General features: G+C 42.2%; 1 protein-coding gene across 6 annotated transcripts in view; it reads left to right on the forward strand.

Annotated features, from left to right (window-relative positions):
• The first annotated feature begins 369 nt into the window (after nucleotides 1-369).
• The window catches only part of LOC124873725 (phosphodiesterase 4D interacting protein), an 88321-nt gene continuing 68339 nt past the window's right edge, over nucleotides 370-20351 (forward strand). For 2 of the 6 annotated variants that reach the window (XM_047374608.1, XM_047374615.1), the window contains exons 1-3: nucleotides 10112-10393; nucleotides 12530-12582; nucleotides 15295-15362. In XM_047374608.1, coding sequence (XP_047230564.1) covers nucleotides 10368-10393; nucleotides 12530-12582; nucleotides 15295-15362 — 147 coding nt within the window. In that variant the 5' untranslated portion in view covers nucleotides 10112-10367. Of the gene's footprint in view, nucleotides 542-6349; nucleotides 6442-6560; nucleotides 6601-10110; nucleotides 10394-12529; nucleotides 12583-15294; nucleotides 15363-20351 lie in introns of those variants that run through there. The other 4 variants (XM_047374611.1, XM_047374612.1, XM_047374613.1 and 1 more) reach the window with 4 other exon arrangements.

Raw genomic sequence — 20351 nt, forward strand, 5'->3', positions numbered from 1 at the left:
CAGTGCATTCATAATTCCCAACCTTTACTGTGCAGAAAAGAACATTAGGATGTTAGGAGATAGTTTCATAGTGGGAACTAGACTGGGGTCAGAAGGATCAGTGTAGCAGATCAGAACCGAGCCTGTTGGGTCTGCAGCCGGGCTTTTTATTTATTTAATTACTTATTCATTTTTGAGCCACAACTGAAGCATCCTGAAGTCTTTCCTCTGTGAGTGCAGGGTACCACTGGGAGGCAGGCTGCACATCTCATGCGTGTAAATCTGCTCTGGCCTGTATTACATTGTAGAGGGAGATGATGAAGAAGAGGAGGAGGGGGTCCCCCTCATCTGAACCAGCCAATGAGCCGAAACGGGAGCACAGGCGGTGGATTCTGAGCAGCAGCAGCAGCAGCAGCATCCCTCTGCCTCCACACGGAGGTGATGCTCATGGACGGATCCAGCCTCCTGGAGCAGGATCATGATGATGTGTGGATAATTTCAGGAGACGGCGATGGAGACGGGACTGATGCTGCAACACGGGGGTCGTGGGAGGACCTGAGAGGTAATTGTGTGTCATGGATGTCAGAACTCTAGCGGAGGGAGGAATGTGAGACTTATGGTCTATAAATAGTCTGTTTCCTGCAGACACGTTTGTGTTGCTGACGCTCTGCTGATAGTGAAGCAGCAGCAGAGGGTCACAGCACTTTGTCTGCTTTCAGCTGCTTCCTGTTCACCATCGACTTATTGATGTGGGAGCTATGGTTCCCAGTTGGCCCTGAATGGACTTCAAACTGGGTTTCAGCTTAAAGAGCCACACTGTGATGGGTTCTTTCAGGGTCTAGGTGGTTAGATACAGTTTTCCATTTAGTTATATGTTGCTTATCGGTCCTTATTGCGGTAAAGTTACTGTTTGTCTGCTTTATTTCTTGTTTCTTCATGTTTCCTGAGGTGCTTCGAGTTATCTGTCCTGTCACCTTCTTCCAGTCCTCAGTTACTCTCAGCTTGGTTCACCTCCTGCTTTCTGGCAGATTTAGTAGGTTTCTTCAGAGTTTTCATGCTTCCAGGCCAGTTTCATTACTCCAGTTTCTGGGTTGATTATCAGGGTTTGGACTTACGGTGAAGTTTTGTTTTTCCTGCCAAGCATCGTTGCTATTTGGTTTCATTTATTAAATGTTTTAAACCGGAGTTGAGTTTTTTCTCCTCAAATTTTTTGAACTCGTTTAATGTTTATTAAAATCTCAAAAGCTCACATTTAGCAGAAAGTCTGAAAAACACGTGTGTAAATCTGTTCCTCTAACATGGATTTTTACATCAGAGTTGGACATTTAGAAAAATAATAGATCATTTTTATCTGGTATCTGATTTATCTGATCGGACCTCTGTGCGGCACAAACACAATGCTTTACTTCTGCTTGATTGCAGTAAAGTCTCACCTGTTCTAGAAGGAACCAGCGTGTGAATGTTTTTAGCAGAACCTCAGGTTGCTTCATATAAACAGAACTGCACATTTGGACCATGGAGCATGCTCAGTAGCATCCTTTCAGTCACACCTCTGAAGAGCAGAAACAGCCATGAGGCATCCGGGTCTGTTTGGATCGGTTCTAATAAGGAAAATTGGCTTTTAGTTCTAGGTTTTGATTTTTATTGCGCAAGCATCTGTTTTAAACATCAAAATGCAACAACGGTATTATTCAGTGATGTTTGATTGGTTTTCTATTAGTGTTCAATGTTTTGCTCATTGGGTTATTGTAGGTTGTAGGCCTCGTGCAGCACTTTGGTCAAACATTGTTGCTTTAAATATGAAACCTTTGATTAAACTTTAATCTGAAGCACTAACATTTATTTAATCAGTAAAGTCTTACTGTCTTCAGATATGTTCTACTTCAGGATCAGTTGAAATGTTTTTAAAATCAAACCTTCGTGTTTAAATAAATGACGACTTGCCGAGTCTTTGCCGAGTGGGAGCCAGAGAGGGCAAAGGTCACTGTAGGTGGAACATAATATTATTTCCAAGTATGAATTAAGATTTTATCTATTTTAATTTACTCCATTCATTTTATGATGTGGCAGACTGTAGCTGTAAAAATAAATGCTATTAGAAATAATTTACCTTCAGTTTAAATGCAGCGGTTTTCCTTTAAATAAACTCCATTTATGTTGCTGTATTTAATCTTTTCATGTCTGAAAAGGACGCTAGGGTTTAGATTTATGTAATCCGAACCAAAACTTCCCTCTACATTATTGATTATTTGCAAAATGTACTCTTTAGTAACCCGAGCCTTGGACGGGGGTCGTCATAATGCTTATTAATAATACATGCATCAGATTACTGAGTTGCTGTGAGTGAAAACACATGCAGCTCAGTAATAAAGACCACATGGTCCTACAGAACCAAACAAATTTGTGCAGAAACATCCTGAATTTGACTTCATATGCAGTTTTAAGATGGAGACTTTTACAGTGAAGTCACCAGGTTTAAGGTTACAGATGTTTGATGTTTCCTGGATGATAATTAAACGGTTGTGCAAACCCTTTGCTGCACAGGCTGAATGTCCCGACTCAAAAGTACAGAGCAATCAGATGCAGAGTGATTAACTGCAAAGAGTTTTATTACATTATGACTAAAAGACAAAAATGTACTGTATGGCTGCACTAACTAATCAACTAATTTTGTGTCAGTACATAAGAGCAGGTGAAGCTGGGGATCCAGCTGAAATAACTCTACTGCTATGAGAGGAGCAGATGGAGTGAATCATTGTCTTCTAGCCTCCAAAGAAAAGCTGCAGCCATCATCAGTTCCAAACAGCCTCACAAGCAGGAAACTGCTGCTGAGAACATAGAGCTGAAAGAACCGTTTTCTGGATCAAGAACTTCCAGCTGAAAGGTTCAGCTGTAGAGAAGAAGGCTTCAGGACATCCTAGAGGGTCCACAACCGGAAGAACAAGCTCTTCCTGAGGGAGCTGCAGAATCATCTTGCCGCCAGTGCAGAGCTTGCTAGGAATAAACAGCAGGTGAGGGGTTTTGGACATGAAGGGCAGGAAAGACTCTGTTCCTGCCGAAGAAAACAATAAATGGCAGAAACTCTACAGGAAGTACAAGTTGGTTTACAGACGACTGCAGCAGAGATGCTTCCTCTGAAGGAGTATCCTTCTGATTATTGGGGACCTCTGGAGAAGAAAAGCTGGGAGCTACTATTAATGCCTACATGGAGCCAATAGTAAAGCATCCTGATACAATAAATGTGGAGAAGAACGTCTCGTCCAGTTCAAGTCATTTATTGATGACATCATTCATACATTCAAGGGGCTTTACAGGAGAATGAAGGAAGATTACATAAAAAACAGTAAAAGTGAATTAAAAACTAATGGACAATTTAGGCATCACATAAATAAAAGCATAAAAATGCAAACTTAAAACAAGTAAACAGTGAGGACATGATATAAATTAACTAATAAAGCGGTATTTGATCTTCATGGAAAAGCTGCTGTAAACAGTTCAGTTTTAAGTCCTGATTTAAAGGAGCCAACAGTTTTTGCATATCTCAAGTTTTCAGGGAGTTTGTTCCAGAGCTGAGGAGCATCAAAGTTAAATGCTTTCCCACTGTGGAGGAATTCTGACCCGCTCTGCTTGGCAGAATTATTTTAATTTTGTCACATTGGAGGGGTTTTGAGCAGAAATGGCCTGCTTAAGGCCATGCCACAGAATCTCAATAAAGTTCAAGTCCAGACTTTGACTAGACCACTCCAAAACCTTGTATTTTTTGAGCCAGTCAGAGATGGGCTCGCCAGTGTGCTTTGGATCATTGTTGTGCTTTAGAACCCAAGTTTGTTTGAGCTTAAGTTCTGGAAGTGATGGTCTGACTTCCTCTTCCCTTTTCTGATACAGATCAGAATTTATGGTTCCTTCAACTACAGCAAGTCTTCCAGGTCCTGAGGCCACAAGCAGCCCCAGACCATCACACTACCACCACCATGTTTGACTGTTGTTTTTCTGAAATGCTGTTAGTTTTACTCCAGATGTACTGGGACGCACCTTCCAAAAAGGTAATCAGTTCACAGAATATTTTTCTAAACGTTTTGGAGATCATCAAGATGATTTCTGGTAAACGTGAGACAGGCCTTTATGTTCTTTTGGGTCAGCAGTGGTTCTCGCCTTGATACTCTTCCATGGAGGCCATTTTCCCAGTCTCTCTTTTTAGGTGTTGAATGATGACCTCTGACCTTAACTGAGGCAGTGAGGCTTGTAGAGCTTTAGATGTTGTTCTGGGGTCTTCTGTGACCTCCTGCATGAGTCGCTGATGCTCTCCTGGAGTAATTTTTGTAGGCTGGTCCCTCCTGGGAAGGTTCTTCACTGCTCCATGCTTTCTCCCTTTGATGATCATGGTTCTCACTGAGGTTCTCTGGAGTCCCAAAGCCTTAGGCGTGGATTTGAACCCTTTCCAGGCTTATACATGTCAGGGACTTTGTTCCTCATCTGTTCTTGAATTTCTTTAGATCAGAGCTTGATATTTTGCTTTTGAGATCTATTGGCCTACTTTGTGTTGTCAGACAGGTCCTATTCAAGTGATTTCCTGATTCTAAAGGTCTGGCAGTAATCAGGCTGGGTGTGGTTAATGAAACTAGCCTAAAAACATAGTTAATATCAGTTGATTCATGATTTAAGAAGGGGAGAATATAGTTTCACACAGGACCAGGCTGGTTAGGATAACTTTATTACCTAAATCATCATTTGAACTTTTTACTTTTTATTTTTAGAATTTCTGTATTTTTGTTGGCACACAGATATTTATTTAAAAAGTTGGAAAATTCTGCATATTTGGGTTTAAGTTCTCTTTTAAAGTCGCTTTTGTGGCAGCTTGGTTCAGAAAGTGTCGAGGATAAAGCTGAAACTTTATAAAGGGTGGAAGAAAACAAAGATGGAGGAGTAGATGGAGAAGGTGTCATCAGGATAATTACTGGGTGGAACTCTGAGCTCATTTCTACTCCTCCTTCTCATTCCATGTCTCCTCATTGTTTCTTCAGCTTCATTGAGTCAGGAGAGTTGCCCCAACATGAAATAACAAATTCATCTCACCATGAGTTGGAAAATCAGCAGGACATAAAGTTTTCATGGCTGATTTTAAATCCTGAACAAACTGAACCGTCCCTCTTTGAGTATCAGTTTGTCTGCTGGCTGCTTGGCTAAAGAGGAGGAAAAACTCAACTGAATAAATCTGATGGAGACTTTAGGTCTTTAGCCACAGGAGGGAAAATGGTCTTTCCTTGTAGACAAGTGGTTTATTACTGAGTCATAAAGTCCACAGAACCGACACTGTCACTCAGGAATTTATTCTTAGAGGAGAAATCCTGTGAGATGTCTAATTCATAAGTGTGTTTATGTTTGTGTTGAGTGAGTGTATGTGAGTGAGTTGGCCACCTGGATGAACACAGTTGTGAGAGTGGCGAGAACATTAGAAGGTCTGCAATACACAGAAACCAAGAGCAGCAAAAGACAGGTGGACCCGGCTCCGAACGGCAGACACACAGAAGTAGGTCATCAGTGAAGCACAGGAGCAGTAGCCCCCAGGTCATCCCTACACCTGGCGAACTGGCATAGGCGCCGGGGCGGCGGGAGGACCATGCTGCCCCACCAAGCGTCTCCCCACAGCCTCAAAGCTGTCAGATGTTTATTTAAACCGTCCTGATGTATCAGAGAGTTCATGATGCCATGCTCTCTAGTTAGCCTCCCAGGGCTTTTAGAGGATAAATAGGCCCACAGCATTACAGATCCTCCACTGTACTTAGGAGTGGGTATGAGGAGCTTTTCCACATCGTCATTGTTTATTTCACAGCAGATCCACCTGGAGTGTTTGCTGCAGACGACCTCAACTTTAGTCTCATCTGACCAAAGTTCCCAGGTCTAGTTAAAGTTCAAGCAGAGTAGGGAAAACTACACGTTTATATTTGTGATGGTGGGACAGCTTACCAAAAAGAACATACATGAACATGTTTTTAGGTTTAAAGTAATCAGCACTGCTTAACTTAAGGTAATAAAAGAACAATTTGTTTGGTGTGCATTAAAAACATAAATATCTCCAACGTTTTAGAGATGCAGTTGCATCCAAAATGTGAGGTTCTGTTGAAGTTTTGAGGAGCGCCTTAGTGGTCCTTCATTTATGACCCGGATCTCATGTGAGGGAGTATTTTCAATGATGATGTATCTAAAGTCACCATGCCAACCTAGACTCAGTACTGATGGTTCTCTGATGCTCAGTAACTTCTCCCCTCTGTTGATCTGAAACGCTCTCAGCAGCGGTTTTTTAGTGAATGACAGTTTATTGTTTTGGTGGATTACATAATGGGAAGCCTGATGTTTCTGCATGTCTATTCAGACCGGCAGGCCGGCTGCAGACTGAGCTCCTTCTGTCCCGCTGCTCCTCATCATTCCTCAGTGAGCCGGCTGCATGTGTGGAATGTGGAGCAGGTATGTGAGCAGCTCCACAGGCAGACCGAGGAGTGAAAGGGAGAGAGGGGAAGAGGTTCCTCATGTTCCTGTACAATGAAGACTGAACACATCGTTCTGAATCTGGAATGTGTTTACAGATGTTCCTGTTCAGAGACGTCCAACTCCAGCTGATTAAAGGTTTGTTTTCATGTTTTATGTTTTTACGTTGTGTCTTTACTTCTCTTAGAAATAAAGCGAAAGGTGAATCACAACTCAATCAGAAAGCTGGGAGTTGTGTAGGGTTTAGCTAATTATTGATTTCTGCACAGTTCAGATCATCTCATCAACCCTCACTTGACATCACTTTTCACCAGTTTGCACAAACAGGTTTTATTTCATATTTAGAATAGAAATAGAAACATCCTTTATTGTCCCTCAGCGAAATGAAAGGCAACTGGAAGCATGCAGATACACATAAAGGTAAAAAATATATAAGAAACACAGAATAAGGAGCTGTACAGTAAGGGAAAAATGTACAACATAAGTAAAAATACTGTAAAGTTATTAGAAATATACTCAGATTAAATGAAAGGATAAAATGAAAATGCACATGTATAATTGTGTATAAAGAATAACAAACTATTAACAATAAATGGAAAAAGTGTGCAAATAACAGCAGTCTGTCACTGAAGGAGCTCTCCAGTTCTCCAGCAGCTTCATGCATGACGTAGGAGACATTGTCCAATAGTGGTTATTTTTGCTAGAGTCCTTCAGGCTCCCACCACCTGCACTGGGTCCCGGAGGCATCCCAGGACACAGCTGGCAGTCCTGATGACCTATAGGTTGTAAGGATTGTCAGGTTGCATGATTAATGATTGATAAATCAAAAGAATAACCCGTGTCTAAGGGTTTTTGATGTGGTTTAAAGCAGTACTCCATGATGATGCCATGCATGATGGTTCTAATGTTTGTAACATTATGCCTTAAGTAAGATCAAACTGAAATGAAGTTTACCAGAACTTTGATCTTAGGTTTGTTTTTGAAGTGATGATCCCAGAATGAGTGCAGCTCACTCTGGTTTGAAAGGGAATTGTTGGTCTAAAATTAAATCACTCTTGGTCAAAGATCAGCCATTTCTTGCAAACCTAAAGAAAAGGGAAGTTCAGGATCTAGCTCTTTGTGTTTCATGTCTGGGCTGCTCCACACGCTCTTATCTTTGTGTGGAGCCATTATCAAAAACCTTGACAGATTTCAGCTCACTTTAAGAAAGAAGGCAGATGGCCTCACTACAAAAATGGCTCACATAGTTGTTGAGGAATTTTGGTCCCCTCTTCTTTCAAATCGTTCTTTAGTTCATTGATCTGTCTTAAGAGCCCAGCAAAGCATTTGAGTCAGACTGAGGTCTGGACTTTAACTGGACCACTGCAACACCTGGATTCTTCTCCTTTTTTAGACATTCTGCTGTAGATCAGCTGTTGGGTTTTTGATCAATGTCCTGTTGATGACCCAGTTTGGACAAAAACTCAGCTGTCGGCCAATGGCCTCACATCTAACTCCAGAATACTTGGCTTTGCATTGTGTTAAAGCAGAGCTGTATGCTCCAGAGAAGCCAACTGTAAGCTCCTGCTTTAATATAGATGCTCTCTCTGATGAGTATCACTTAATCAATGTTATTGGACAACTGTCATTGGACTGATCCAGGACGGTGATGAGTCTGCATACAGACAGCAGGTGGATCGGCTGGTACACTGGTGTTGTCAGAACTACCTTGAACTGAACCCACTCAAGACTGTGGAAATGGTGGTGGACTTTCAGAGAACACCACCCCCATACACCCCCCTCACCATCCTCAACAACACTGGATTAATAAACATTTATTTATAATATACTGAATGTTGGGGTCATCCATTTTGGTCGCACATTTTGACATGCGCAGCTCAACAGACATCGCAGCTCTGACGTCACCGAGAGTTAAAACCGGCCGAGGGGGAAAGTGTTGTTGCCATTTCCAGCGTGTCTCACGGGACGACGCAACGGAGGCGTATATCTGGAGAGACTAAAGCTCGCAGGCAAACTTTTCCTCCACATGGCCATTCCTGGAAGAACTGGAAAGCTGGAAATCTGTCTGATACAAGAAGGTCAGAAGATTTATTCACCGATCGGAGACCACGCCGACACCCGGCCCAGGTGAAAAACCCACAGAGGTTTTATTTCCAGAATCAGAATCAGCTTTATTGCTAAGTTCGTACATACAAACAAGCAATTTGACTCCGGTACACTTGCTCTTTTGTTCTGTTTTTGCATTACAGAATATACAAATTTACAATGTTGAACTTCTTGAGTTGCCTCAGGAAGTATAGTCTCTGCTGGGCCTTCTTTTGAACAGTGTCTATGTGTGAAGACCATCTCAGGTCATCAGAGATGGTGGTTCTTAAGAACCTGAAGTGGGCCACGGCCGATACTATATTAGGATTTCAGATCTTCGGGTGTTATTAGTTGAGCAGAAAGCTGAATAAAAATGTGAAGAACTTAACAGATTAAATTATTGGACCATGTTTTTAATGAAAGCGAGGAACAGAGCTCCCCATAGTTTAGTAGGAACATCTCCCTTTGGGCCATGCTTGAATTGGGTGGTTCTGCTCTTGTTTGGATCCGGGAGGATCTGGGTTTCTGACTCCAAAGGTTACCCTGCGGCTCACCCTGTGAGCTGATGGGTTTCACTGTAATCAACGTTGATGGCATTAAGCTAAAACAAGAAAACTCCTGATAGATTAAAAGGGGGCAGTAGATCCCAGCTGTTTAATTCTTCTCTGGATGCTTGAAAGCTGGGCCCAGTCTGATTGGCTGTTGATTCTGGGCTGTATGTCTACCAGGTAAAGTGTTTCCTGCAAACAAAGAGCAAAGCTGCAGCCCTTTGCATTATGTGATGATTTTTTTTTACTTAAATCTTCTCGATGTTTTTAGGTTTTTGGTGGATTTGTCACTCTGCAGAGAAGCATGCTGAGTCATATCTGCATGAAATGAAGCAACATCCAGTCTTTGCTTTGAGGATTTTGTTGTTGGAGCTGCTTTTCAGCCCAGTTTCTCAGGTGAATTCCTTGCTCAGATGTGGGAAGCCACACCTTCCTGTTTGTGGAGGCACTGAGGAGGAATTTCCATGAGTGTTGATCCAGACCCGCCTGTATCCGTCTTTGATCCTGAGCTGCCGGTTGGTTTGAATCCAGACAGAACAGCTGCTCTGGAATCCCGCCGGACTGTTTTCCCAGAATCTGGACAATTGATTTTGTTTGTGTTTTTATTCTTTTCATATCTGTCGCCGGCACGACTGGCAGCGAAATAAAACATGAAACAGCTCAGAGGTTGTTTTGTGTTGGAGATTAGAGACATACCTGGTTTTACCTGCTCAGACAGGTAGCTTACGCACCTGCAGGGGGTGGGGGTGGGGGGGTGCATTAACTCATATAGGTGGTGGGGGTGCTCCAACTTGCATACAAAATGAACCACAGGCAAATAGTCTGACTGTCTCATTAGTGTCTGTTTTAGTGGAAAGACAGTGTGGTTTGTGCACACACACACACTGTGAGGCGGCAGTTTTGGAGCGTGCTGAAACAGATCGCTCTTTCATGCTGAACCAGGCACTTTCTGTACCTTTACTCCCTGGTGCTGCTCACCTCCTCTCCCTGCTACTCTGTCTGCCACGTCAGAGGGAACGTCTGCCTGGGTGCTCCACTCGCTCCTCCGGGAGACTGACTGTGGTCACCCTGGACTGGGTCAGGAGTCGTCGTCCCAGTTTAAACCTTTCTGCAGATGGGATTTTGGTGGAGATCAGCAAGTGTGTTGAGGTCTGCAGAGGCTGGTAGACTGAAGACTTCTGGTCACCTGAGGAGATCGTTGAGGAGGGTCAGCTGCTTTCTGAAGGCTGAGGAGATCAGTGGGGAGGGTCTACAGTTCTCTACAGCTGAAACATGAGTGGATACCTTTACAGGGGACGGTAAGGCTGTTTCTGCAAGAACTTCTTTTGAGAAATCATAAAGTGTGAAATGGAAAGTAATAAATCTGCAGTGAATGCGGAGTAAGTAAAAGATCTTTGTGGCGGAGTTACATAATGAGGCATTCTGTGGTCGTCCTGCATTTAGAGAAACTATTGGTTCATTCCAAAGCAAATATCTGCATTATCTCTGCTCACTGTTGACATTTTAGCCTCTTCAGGCCAGTTAAACAGGACAGAGGCTCAGGGAGTCAAATCTGATCCTGTCAAAAGAAAAACTCTGTTGATCAGTAGCTGGATAATCCCATGTTTAATCTCGCTATTTTTCCACAGCTGAAACCAGATATTTACATACACTGAAGAAACACTTTCTCACTGTCTGATGTTAAATGTGACTCAATATTTCCTGTTTTAGCTAAATTATTTATTTTTCTCTAAATTGTTTAAAAAAATTTTAATGTTTACAAACATTAATATTAATACGTCTTTAAACAATGTTGGAAGGCCCATATGATGATGTCATAGCATGTAGATTTCGGGATGAAAGTAAAACTGTGTTTGACTATAACTTTCATCGTTATATTTGGAGGAATAAGGGGGAAGCTTGCAAGCCTGAAAATTCATCCCAACTGCAAAGTACGGCAGTGGCAGCATCATGTTGTGGGGATGTTGTGCTGCAGGAGGGACAGGTGCCCTTCAGACAATAGATGACACCATGAGGGAAGTACTTTATGTGGAAATCATCAGGATATCAGCCAGGAAGATAAAGCTTGGACCCAAATGGGTCTTCCAGATGGACATTGTCCTACAGCCGACCACCAGATTAGTCCACGTTTTGGAGCGGCCATCACAAAGTTCTGATCTCAGTCAACATCTCAAAGAACATTAGCGAGTAGAACTTCTAAGGTGTGGGTGAGCAAACCTGACCCAGTTCTACCAGTTCTGTCAGGAGGAACGGACCAAAATTCCAGCAAATTATTGTGAGAAGCTTTTAGAAGGAAACCCAAAACATCTGACCCGAGTCATACGGTTTAAAGTTCAGTTCTAGCAAATACTAAAGAAATACATGGACATTTCTGAATCTGAAGAAGGGGATAAAGAAAAGAAAATGTTATTTTTCTGACATTCAGCAAACAGAAATTATTTTGGCCTAAAACCTAAAACAGGTTGAGTTTAATTGAATGTGAGGAAATCTGGATTAAACTGTGTTTAAATTGTTGTTGTAAATAAAGTTAGTCTCATCAGGCCTCCAGGACAGATCAGCCAGGATCAGGAGGAATAAAAGGTTGCAGCAGGAATTTTGTGCATTTCCTTTTAAACCATTCAGTGGTGTTAGAGTCGGGTTTGTTGCACTGTTGACCAGCTTTGTTTTGCTCTGGGGTTTATGTCTGTTTTCAGTTTTAGTTTCTGGTGTTGGTCTATTTTTCCACCTGCGGTATTATTTCACTTGCTGAGGAGGCAAAGAATAGGGTGAGATGGAGGAAGAAGATCTGCTGTGGTGACCACAGAGTGGAGTAGCTGAAGAAGAAGTAATAAAACCGAACATTTTACATGAACTGGAAGAAATTGCCTTGGCCAGATTAGAAGAAGTTCTCTCCACATTTATAAATGGTTCCTTGTACCATTAGTAACATCCTGTAGCTCCACCAAGGCAGATACTGCATGAAAACAGGCAGAAGTTCCAAAACTAGCTTTTTTTTATTCTGTTTATATAAATAAGAAATTCGCTCATCTCTGTATTGTATTTAGTAAAGTTATCCAGAACCACACTGGACCCTGGAGTCTCCTCTGGATCATTGTGATCCGATCAGTAATAAACAGTTTGAGAAAGCTCCTCCAAGTGGACGAGCTTCCTCCCTCTCCTGTCTTTGTTTACTGTGTCTTCACTGGTGAGTGATGGCGGTGTGACCTGAAGCATGCGCTGACTCAGGGTCCACCACCAGCATGTGAGTTAGTCTGAGCTGTCTGACGGGTCAGCGTCAGTCCTCCTTCCCTCAGCTTCTCTGGAATATTTCTGGCTCTGGTGGCTGCAGGGATTTACCTCCGTTTTAGAGAAAACGGGCAGGAAACGGCTGGAACAGCTGGAGGAAGTGGTTTGATTTAAGATCAGTTTAGGCTGATCCATGTTTCTGATTTCAGACACGGTGCTGCAGATAAACGGACCAGGCCGAGGAGTGTTGGACCCGTGATGGGTAAGAACTTCCTTAAACTTCATCTGTTCTGGTGTCATATTTCTGTTGTCCCTCTTGTTGCATAAACACCTGATTACGCCCCCCCTCTGTGGAGACCTGAGTGTGTTGGAATCAGAAATCCTTCTTTGGTGCTGGGAACAGCCACCGCCCCTTTGTAGGTGTGTGGTCATTATTCAGGTTTTATGTGATTTACCAGACTGCAATAACACACTGCACAAGTTGGATCTTATTTGGATATGGTCTGATCTGCACAGGGTCACAATTATACATACAGGCTCACATATGTCCATACATTCAGCTAAACGTTTTATTAAGTGAAGCTAAAGGTTCTTGGATGTCTAATAACTTGACTGTCAACTTCTGGTCAGTGATCATGACTGGATGCAGCATGGTAGTTTCTCTTTCCAGCATCAAAAGTGTTTGTTTGGCAGTAGGAAGGTCCAAGGAACTCAGGTAAGAGCTAAGAAGGGGAAATGGAGCTTAACACAACATCTGCGAATTGAAAGACCGGAGGTCCAAACTATCCCCCAGTTTAAAGGAAATTGTTTAGGATCTTCATGAACCACCAAGGCCCAAGCCTCTTAAGAACTGGAAGCATCACCTTTCACGCTAAAGCTAGTTTAAGGCTTTCTGACAAAGAGGGAAATTAGCACAGCTGGATTAAAGCTGCAGTCACTCATATGGACAAGAGCAAACTAAATGTCTTCTGTAGACAAAGACTGAGATGTTTGCCACAACGACAAGAAGTTTGTTTGGAGGAATCAACGATACCTTTCAAACACTGTAGTTAAGCATGGTGGTGGCAGCATCATGATGTGGTACTGGTGCATTACACAAGATGGGTAAAATAATTAAGAACAAGGACAACCTCCAAATTCTTCAAAGTCACCTCAAATCAAAAGCTGGAAGGCTGAACCTCTCAGTTGGAAGGTTCTGGAGAACAATGACCCAAAACACACATGCAGTCTTGTTTTGGGCTGGATTAGCTCCATCATGGATTATGGTTGAACAGTGGATCTGTAAAATGAAACTAAGCAGACGACGTGAACTTCTGCATTTCTGCCAAGAACTGGAGTCCGATAACAGTCAGAACGGTGCCGGAAGCTTGTTCACGGCTTAACTGGTCGAAGTGCAGCTGGCTCAGGGAAATGTCACAAAGAATCAGTGGGGGTGTATGTACAGTAATGTGCAAAAGTTTTAGGCAGGTGTGAAAAATGCTGTAAACAAAGAATGCTTTCAGAAATATAAATCATTGTTTATTTTGATCAATTCAGAAAATACTAAGTGAACGAACCCAAAAATACAGCCAGGGTCAGAGAACTATCAGCATAAAGAAGAACAAGACTTACTGGAAGTGATGGTCTGGCCCCACAGAGCCCTGATCTCAACATCATGGAGTGTTTCTGGGATGACATGAAGAGACAGAAGGATGTGAGGAAGCCTCCATCCACAGAAGATCTGTGGTTAGTTCTCCAAGATGTTTAGAACAACCTACCAGCCGAGTTCCTTCAAAAACTGTGTGCAAGTGAACCTAGAAGAATTGATGGTGTTCTGAAGGCAAAGGGTGGTCACACCTAATATTGATTTGATTTGGATTTCTCTTCTGTTCATTCACTGCATTTTGCTGATTGATGAAAATAAATGATTCACACTTCCATTTTTGGAAACATTCTTTGTTTACAGCATTTTTAAAGAACTGTCACAACCATAAACTCTGCCAAACTGGTCCTGATCAGTCCCCAGTGGGATCTGGTCCTCCATCAGGTCCAGAACCCTCTCACACCTTTAAACCAAGTGGCCGATTAAATTTAAATCCCTCCTGGTTGGTGCTCTTTGGAGGCTGGAAGTGCTAAAGAAGGCAGGTATGTTCCTCAGGAAACCCAAATGTGTTCTTAATGGTTCTCCACATGGGCTGTGGTCTACAGAGGCCCAAATGTGCCACAATCCTACAAAACATTTTGTTCTAAATATATTTACAATTTTTACAGTTTAGATTAAAACTGTAACACATGAAAGAATTTAATACTGATAGAATATTTTTATTTATGAAATAAATATTTAAATGTGTAAATCATTAATATAAACTCAAATTTATTCAAATCTCACATAGATATTTAAGTATTTATTAAAATATTTCAGATTAGCAGTCCATTATGAAACAGTTTGGGGACATCATCCCATTTCTGTTGGGGACGGGTCAGAACTGCAGGCTGACCAGTCCAGCAGTTGTACCCTCCTCTTCCTCGGGCCGTTGGTTTATGTTTGGAATGAGGTTTTCCATCATGTTGGTGAAAGTTCATGGTGTGGTCTTGAAGGCAGCAGCTGCCATCACAGAAGTGGAGATAAGCTTTATGAAGGTGTCTGATCGGAGAGCCTGGCTGCAGGCTGGATGCCGCTTTTTCTCGTTTCCATTTCCTGTTGCTTTATTCTGAAGTCATTCCTGTTTTATTCTGCTTTAACACTGGTTTTATCCCTACCTTGAACTGGTTTTATCTGCTGGCTTCAACAACACCATTTCCCACGCAGTCTGAACCTTTTCTAAAGTTTTCCCATAAATTAAAAATATGCAGTGATTTAATTGAGGACTAAAAAATCTTAATTTGGAAGAGGACTCACTCAAAGATCCGTTAGGATCATCAAGACAACAGAAACGAACTTTGAAACATGTTGTAAATTACAGCTTGTTAAAATGCTTTTTCCTGTCGGCCTCAGATTTCTCATGTGATGAAACAGGAAAAGGTCCTCCGGTCCAGATGCACAGCCTCAGAGAATTCGAACAGGTAAGGAACATTTTCATGGAGCTTTTGAAGAAAGATTTGGAATGAAATTGTGGCTCCTCAGTTGAGATGAGGAGGACTGGGTTGAGTTTGTGTGTAGAAAGAGGTTTCAGTAATGTTGGCCTTTAGCTGTGTGTCAGAGGTTTCCAGACTTGTCTCTGCTCGCTCTTAATCACCAGTTAGGTGTGTTTGGGAGATGAGGTGGCAACTGAAACAAGGCATGAGTCCAAACGGTTCCCTCTGCAGAGTTTCCACTGTAATTTCCCTGCTGACTGGAGTCACAGTTTTCTTTTTCCGTCATATTTTCACATCCAGTCAGGAAACAAGTACTTCTCCATTTAATGCTAGATTTATTAATACAGCAGCACCATTCAGTCCAGTCCGGATGCTTGTCTCAGTCTAAGCTGGTCCTAATACCAACGCAGCAAAGAGCATGCTCACACAAGCAATATATCAACAACTTATTTTAAAATGAGTAAAATAGGCCTTTATTAGCCCCGAATAACTCCACTATCAACTTCATCATTATTAGCCGTTAGCTGGTGACCATATTGCCAAACAGAACTTATATTGAGACAATACAGCACCGTCGCCCCATTCACTGGACATATAATCAGTAGAAAACCTGTTGGGTTTTTTTGAGCCCCCATGCCGCCCCCTGATAAAGTGGAGCCCTGGGCAGTGAGCCATGCTGTCCATTTTAAAAACAGCTGCTGAGCACATAGAAGATGTAGCGTACTGAATGAATTAAAGATTTCTGTTGGAGGTTGTGGTGTCATCCCTATTGGTTCAAGCTTTTGACCAAGAGTTCCTTGATGTTTGCTTCAGCTACTTATTTAGCTAATAATTGCAGCTGAGCTAATAGGAATTACATTGCCATACATATTTGCGGTCATGAAATTCTCCATAATTCTGCACATTGCAAACCACATGCTTATAAAGTGCAGGCAAGTGAATTTTACATGACCTTTAAACTTTGTCAGCTTTAATAAGGACATGACAGAAGGCCTTACCAAATCCATGACTCACCTTCTGGCAGCGTGTCTGCTGGATCTGAGAAGCCTTCAAGCCTTTTTGTAAAAACGTGCTCATGAGACTGGCACGTTTTAGAAACATTAAGATATTTTCCAGACTTTTTAACCCAAGTTCAAATCCATTCTAACATTTAATGACGTTGAACGGCTTAGCTTTGCTTTTTAATGCATCCAAACCGGCGTTTGTAATTCATACAGCATGTCCATGTATGACCTGTAAACTGGGAACTGGAACGTGCTTTTATTTGGGTGAGTATAAGAGGGCTTTGAGTGGTCCATTCAGTTCCCTGCAGGCACTCAGAAGGCATTCGCTCCTAAACATGACACTGTTATGTTCTGGTGACTCCAGCAATGACTGGTTTTAAATCTCGCCTTACTATTTCTTAGTTTTTATTCAAGTTTAGAATGAAAAAGCTTTGAAACTTCTTTATTTTTATTTGGTCGTTTGTTCTTCCTATTTTTCTGGTTCCATTTATATCATCAGTTCAGGTTGGGAAATGACATAAAAAGCTACATCAAAACTTGCGGTTTAATCAGTAATAGGATGCCATGCCTTTTGCTATGAACACATTTTATGGCGTCTTCTACATCAACAACTATCACTGGCTGTTGTCCTGTTTGGACCTGTTTGTTTCTGTCTCCTTCCAGCCACCATGGTCCTACTGCTGTAGGACCTACAGTTTTCTGACCAATCAGAGCCCAGAGTGCAGAGAGACACGCCCACACTCCCATTCACGTCCAGTAGATTTAAGCTCTGGATGGTTCTGTAGAAACTGGACCTGAAGGTTCTGTTCAACCTGTCACATCTCCTACATAAAACTGTGTAGAAACATAAAAATAAACATGTTTTTATTAGAAGGTTCTGACGAACTGTAAGAATGATTTTAATTCAGCCTGATTGAGGGTAAAATGTTTCCGCCTGCTGTTGGCTCCTCCTCCCTCCTTGGACCTCATCACCGTAGCAACCAGTTACTCTTCTTCTCTTTTATATTAAAAATTTCCCACAATTAGTTTAAAATTTGTTCTCATGCTGTGGTTTTTAAACATAATTGCTGAGGACTTTGCTCTCTGTAAGTCCATTAAAAAAACATAAAACAGGAAAAGAAATAAAATTAATGTCTAAGCTTTCTTTCTTATGACCACATATTGAATCTTTGTTTTCTATTTGTTTTTAGTTCTGACCTTATGTCTAAAAATCTCCACTGTCACGGCGCTTTGAAATGCAGGAAAATAGGAAATACTTTCACAGCTTTCCATAGTTTTCCATCAGTGGAAGGCAAACTCTTCCACATATGAAGAGTCAAATGCAAAATGAGATGACGCAGTTGACGGAGGTTGAGATCAAGTGTTCCTGAATGTTTGAGGACACGAGGCTTCGTTTTCTCTGGTTCTCCTTTCTTTGCTGGGGTAATGGGTTCTGGGAGCTCTGCCAGGGGCATTATGGCTCTGATATAACCCAGGAGGTGCATGCTGCAGTCATGCTCCACATTCAGAGAATAACAGAACAAAAGATGACAGGGTGCTGGTTCTGATAATCTGAAATTAATCTGGAAAAGCTTGGATAGTATCGAGCTGAAAGATTAAATGATGTGAAATGTGAAACTATAGCAGGACTGATGTTAAACCCAAAAAGCCACTTTCCTCTTGTTCCACATCATTCTCTGGGGAATGCCAGCAGTCTAAAGTCTAAAAGTCTCCGCTGAGTATTCAGAGAGCCTTCCAAAGTATTCATGCTCCTTGAACTTTCCACATTTTGTCTACAAACCTCCGTGTCTCTCGCTGGGATTTTCTGTGACAGACCAACATAATGTAGAGGGGTTGGACAATGAAACTGAAACACCTGGTTTTAGACCACAATAATTTATTAGTATGGTGTAGGGCCTCCTTTTGCGGCCAATAAAGCATCAATTCGTCTTGGGAATGACATACAAGTCCTGCACAGTGGTCAGAGGGATTTTAAGCCATTCTTCTTACAGGATAGTGGCCAGGTCACTACGTGATACTGGTGGAGGAAAACGTTTCCTGACTCGCTCCTCCAAAACACCCCAAAGTGGCTCAATAATATTTAGATCTGGTGACTGTGCAGGCCATGGGAGATGTTCAACTTCACTTTCATGTTCATCAAACCAATCTTTCACCAGTCTTGCTGTGTGTATTGGTGCATTGTCATCCTGATACACGGCACCGCCTTCAGGATACAATGTTTGAACCATTGGATGCACATGGTCCTCAAGAATGGTTCGGTAGTCCTTGGCAGTGACGCGCCCATCTAGCACAAGTACTGGGCCAAGGGAATGCCATGATATGGCAGCCCAAACCATCACTGATCCATCCCCATGCTTCACTCTGGACATGCAACAGTCTGGGTGGTACGCTTCTTTGGGGCTTCTCCACACCGTAACTCTCCCGGATGTGGGGAAAACAGTAAAGGTGGACTCATCAGAGAACAATACATGTTTCACATTGTCCACAGCCCAAGATTTGCGCTCCTTGCACCATTGAAACCGACGTTTGGCATTGGCATGAGTGACCAAAGGTTTGGTTATAGCAGCAAGGCCGTGTATATTGACCCTGTGAGGCTCCTGACGGACAGTTCTGGTGGAAACAGGAGAGTTGAGGTGCACGTTTAATTCTGCCGTGATTTGGGCAGCCGTGGTTTTATGTTTTTTGGATACAATCCGGGTTAGCATCCGAACATCCCTTTCAGACAGCTTCCTCTTGCGTCCACAGTTAATCCTGTTGGATGTGGTTCGTCCTTCTTGGTGGTATGCTGACATTACCCTGGATACCGTGGCTCTTGATACATCACAAAGACTTGCTGTCTTGGTCACAGATGCGCCAGCAAGACGTGCACCAACAATTTGTCCTCTTTTGAACTCTGGTATGTCACCCATAATGTTGTGTGCATTTCAATATTTTGAGCAAAACTGTGCTCTTACCCTGCTAATTGAACCTTCACACTCTGCTATTACTGGTGCAATGTGCAATCAATGAAGACTGGCTACCAGGCTCGTCCAATTTAGACATGAAACCTCCCACACTAAAATGACAGGTGTTTCAGTTTCATTGTCCAACCCCTGTAGCTCATCACTGTAAAGGGGAAGGAAAATTATTTATGCTCTTTACGTTTGTACTAATAAAAATCTGAAACGTTTGGTGTGCTTTTGTTTTCAACCCCCTGAGTCATTGATCTAAATGATCCTATTGTATCTCTGGCTGTATGTTTAGGTTTATTGTCCTGCGATAATGCGAACTTCTACCCCGAACTCACATCTTCTGCAGCCTCTAACAGGTTTTCTTCCAGGATTGTCCTGGATTTAGCTCCATCCATCTTCCTATCAACTCTGACCAGCCTCCCTAACCCTAAACGTTTGGTCTCATCTGACCAGAGCACCTTCTTCCAAGTGTTTGCCGGGACTTCTTCTAGCTTTCTTCTTGCCACTAATAGTTCACAACTGATCACTGTCCTGCCAACAGATTCTGCTGTTTGTTCTCTAAGAAACCTCATCACTGAGCTGGACTCTGGTTACTCATGAGGTGACGTCTGAAGGCAGCTGTATGCACTGGGTTTTATTTAGGGGTCTAAGAATAAATGGGGGTTAAATACAAATTCATGGCCCCATTGTCTGGTGTTTGTTAAACAATGTTGAAACCTAAATATTTCTATGTATGCAGTACGGTGTGTTGGTCTGTTGCACATATTCCCAATAAAATTAATAAAAGTTTAAGGTGACAAAAATAGGTCAAGGAGGTGTGAATACTTTAAATAAAACTGTACAGTTTTTGTAGCCAGCTGACTGAGCTGTCTAAATTCTTCTGCAACCATGTGGACATTTGCCATTGCTCTAACTGAGGCAGTATCAGATGTTTGACATTTTAATCATGAGAGACATCTCTTTAGGTTAGTGTTCACCACACAGATGAACTCTTTAAGAGGATCGTCTGCATCTGAAGCTGA

The sequence above is a fragment of the Girardinichthys multiradiatus genome, chromosome 9, assembly GCF_021462225.1.
Source record: "Girardinichthys multiradiatus isolate DD_20200921_A chromosome 9, DD_fGirMul_XY1, whole genome shotgun sequence".
Taxonomy (NCBI): Eukaryota; Metazoa; Chordata; class Actinopteri; order Cyprinodontiformes; family Goodeidae; genus Girardinichthys; species Girardinichthys multiradiatus.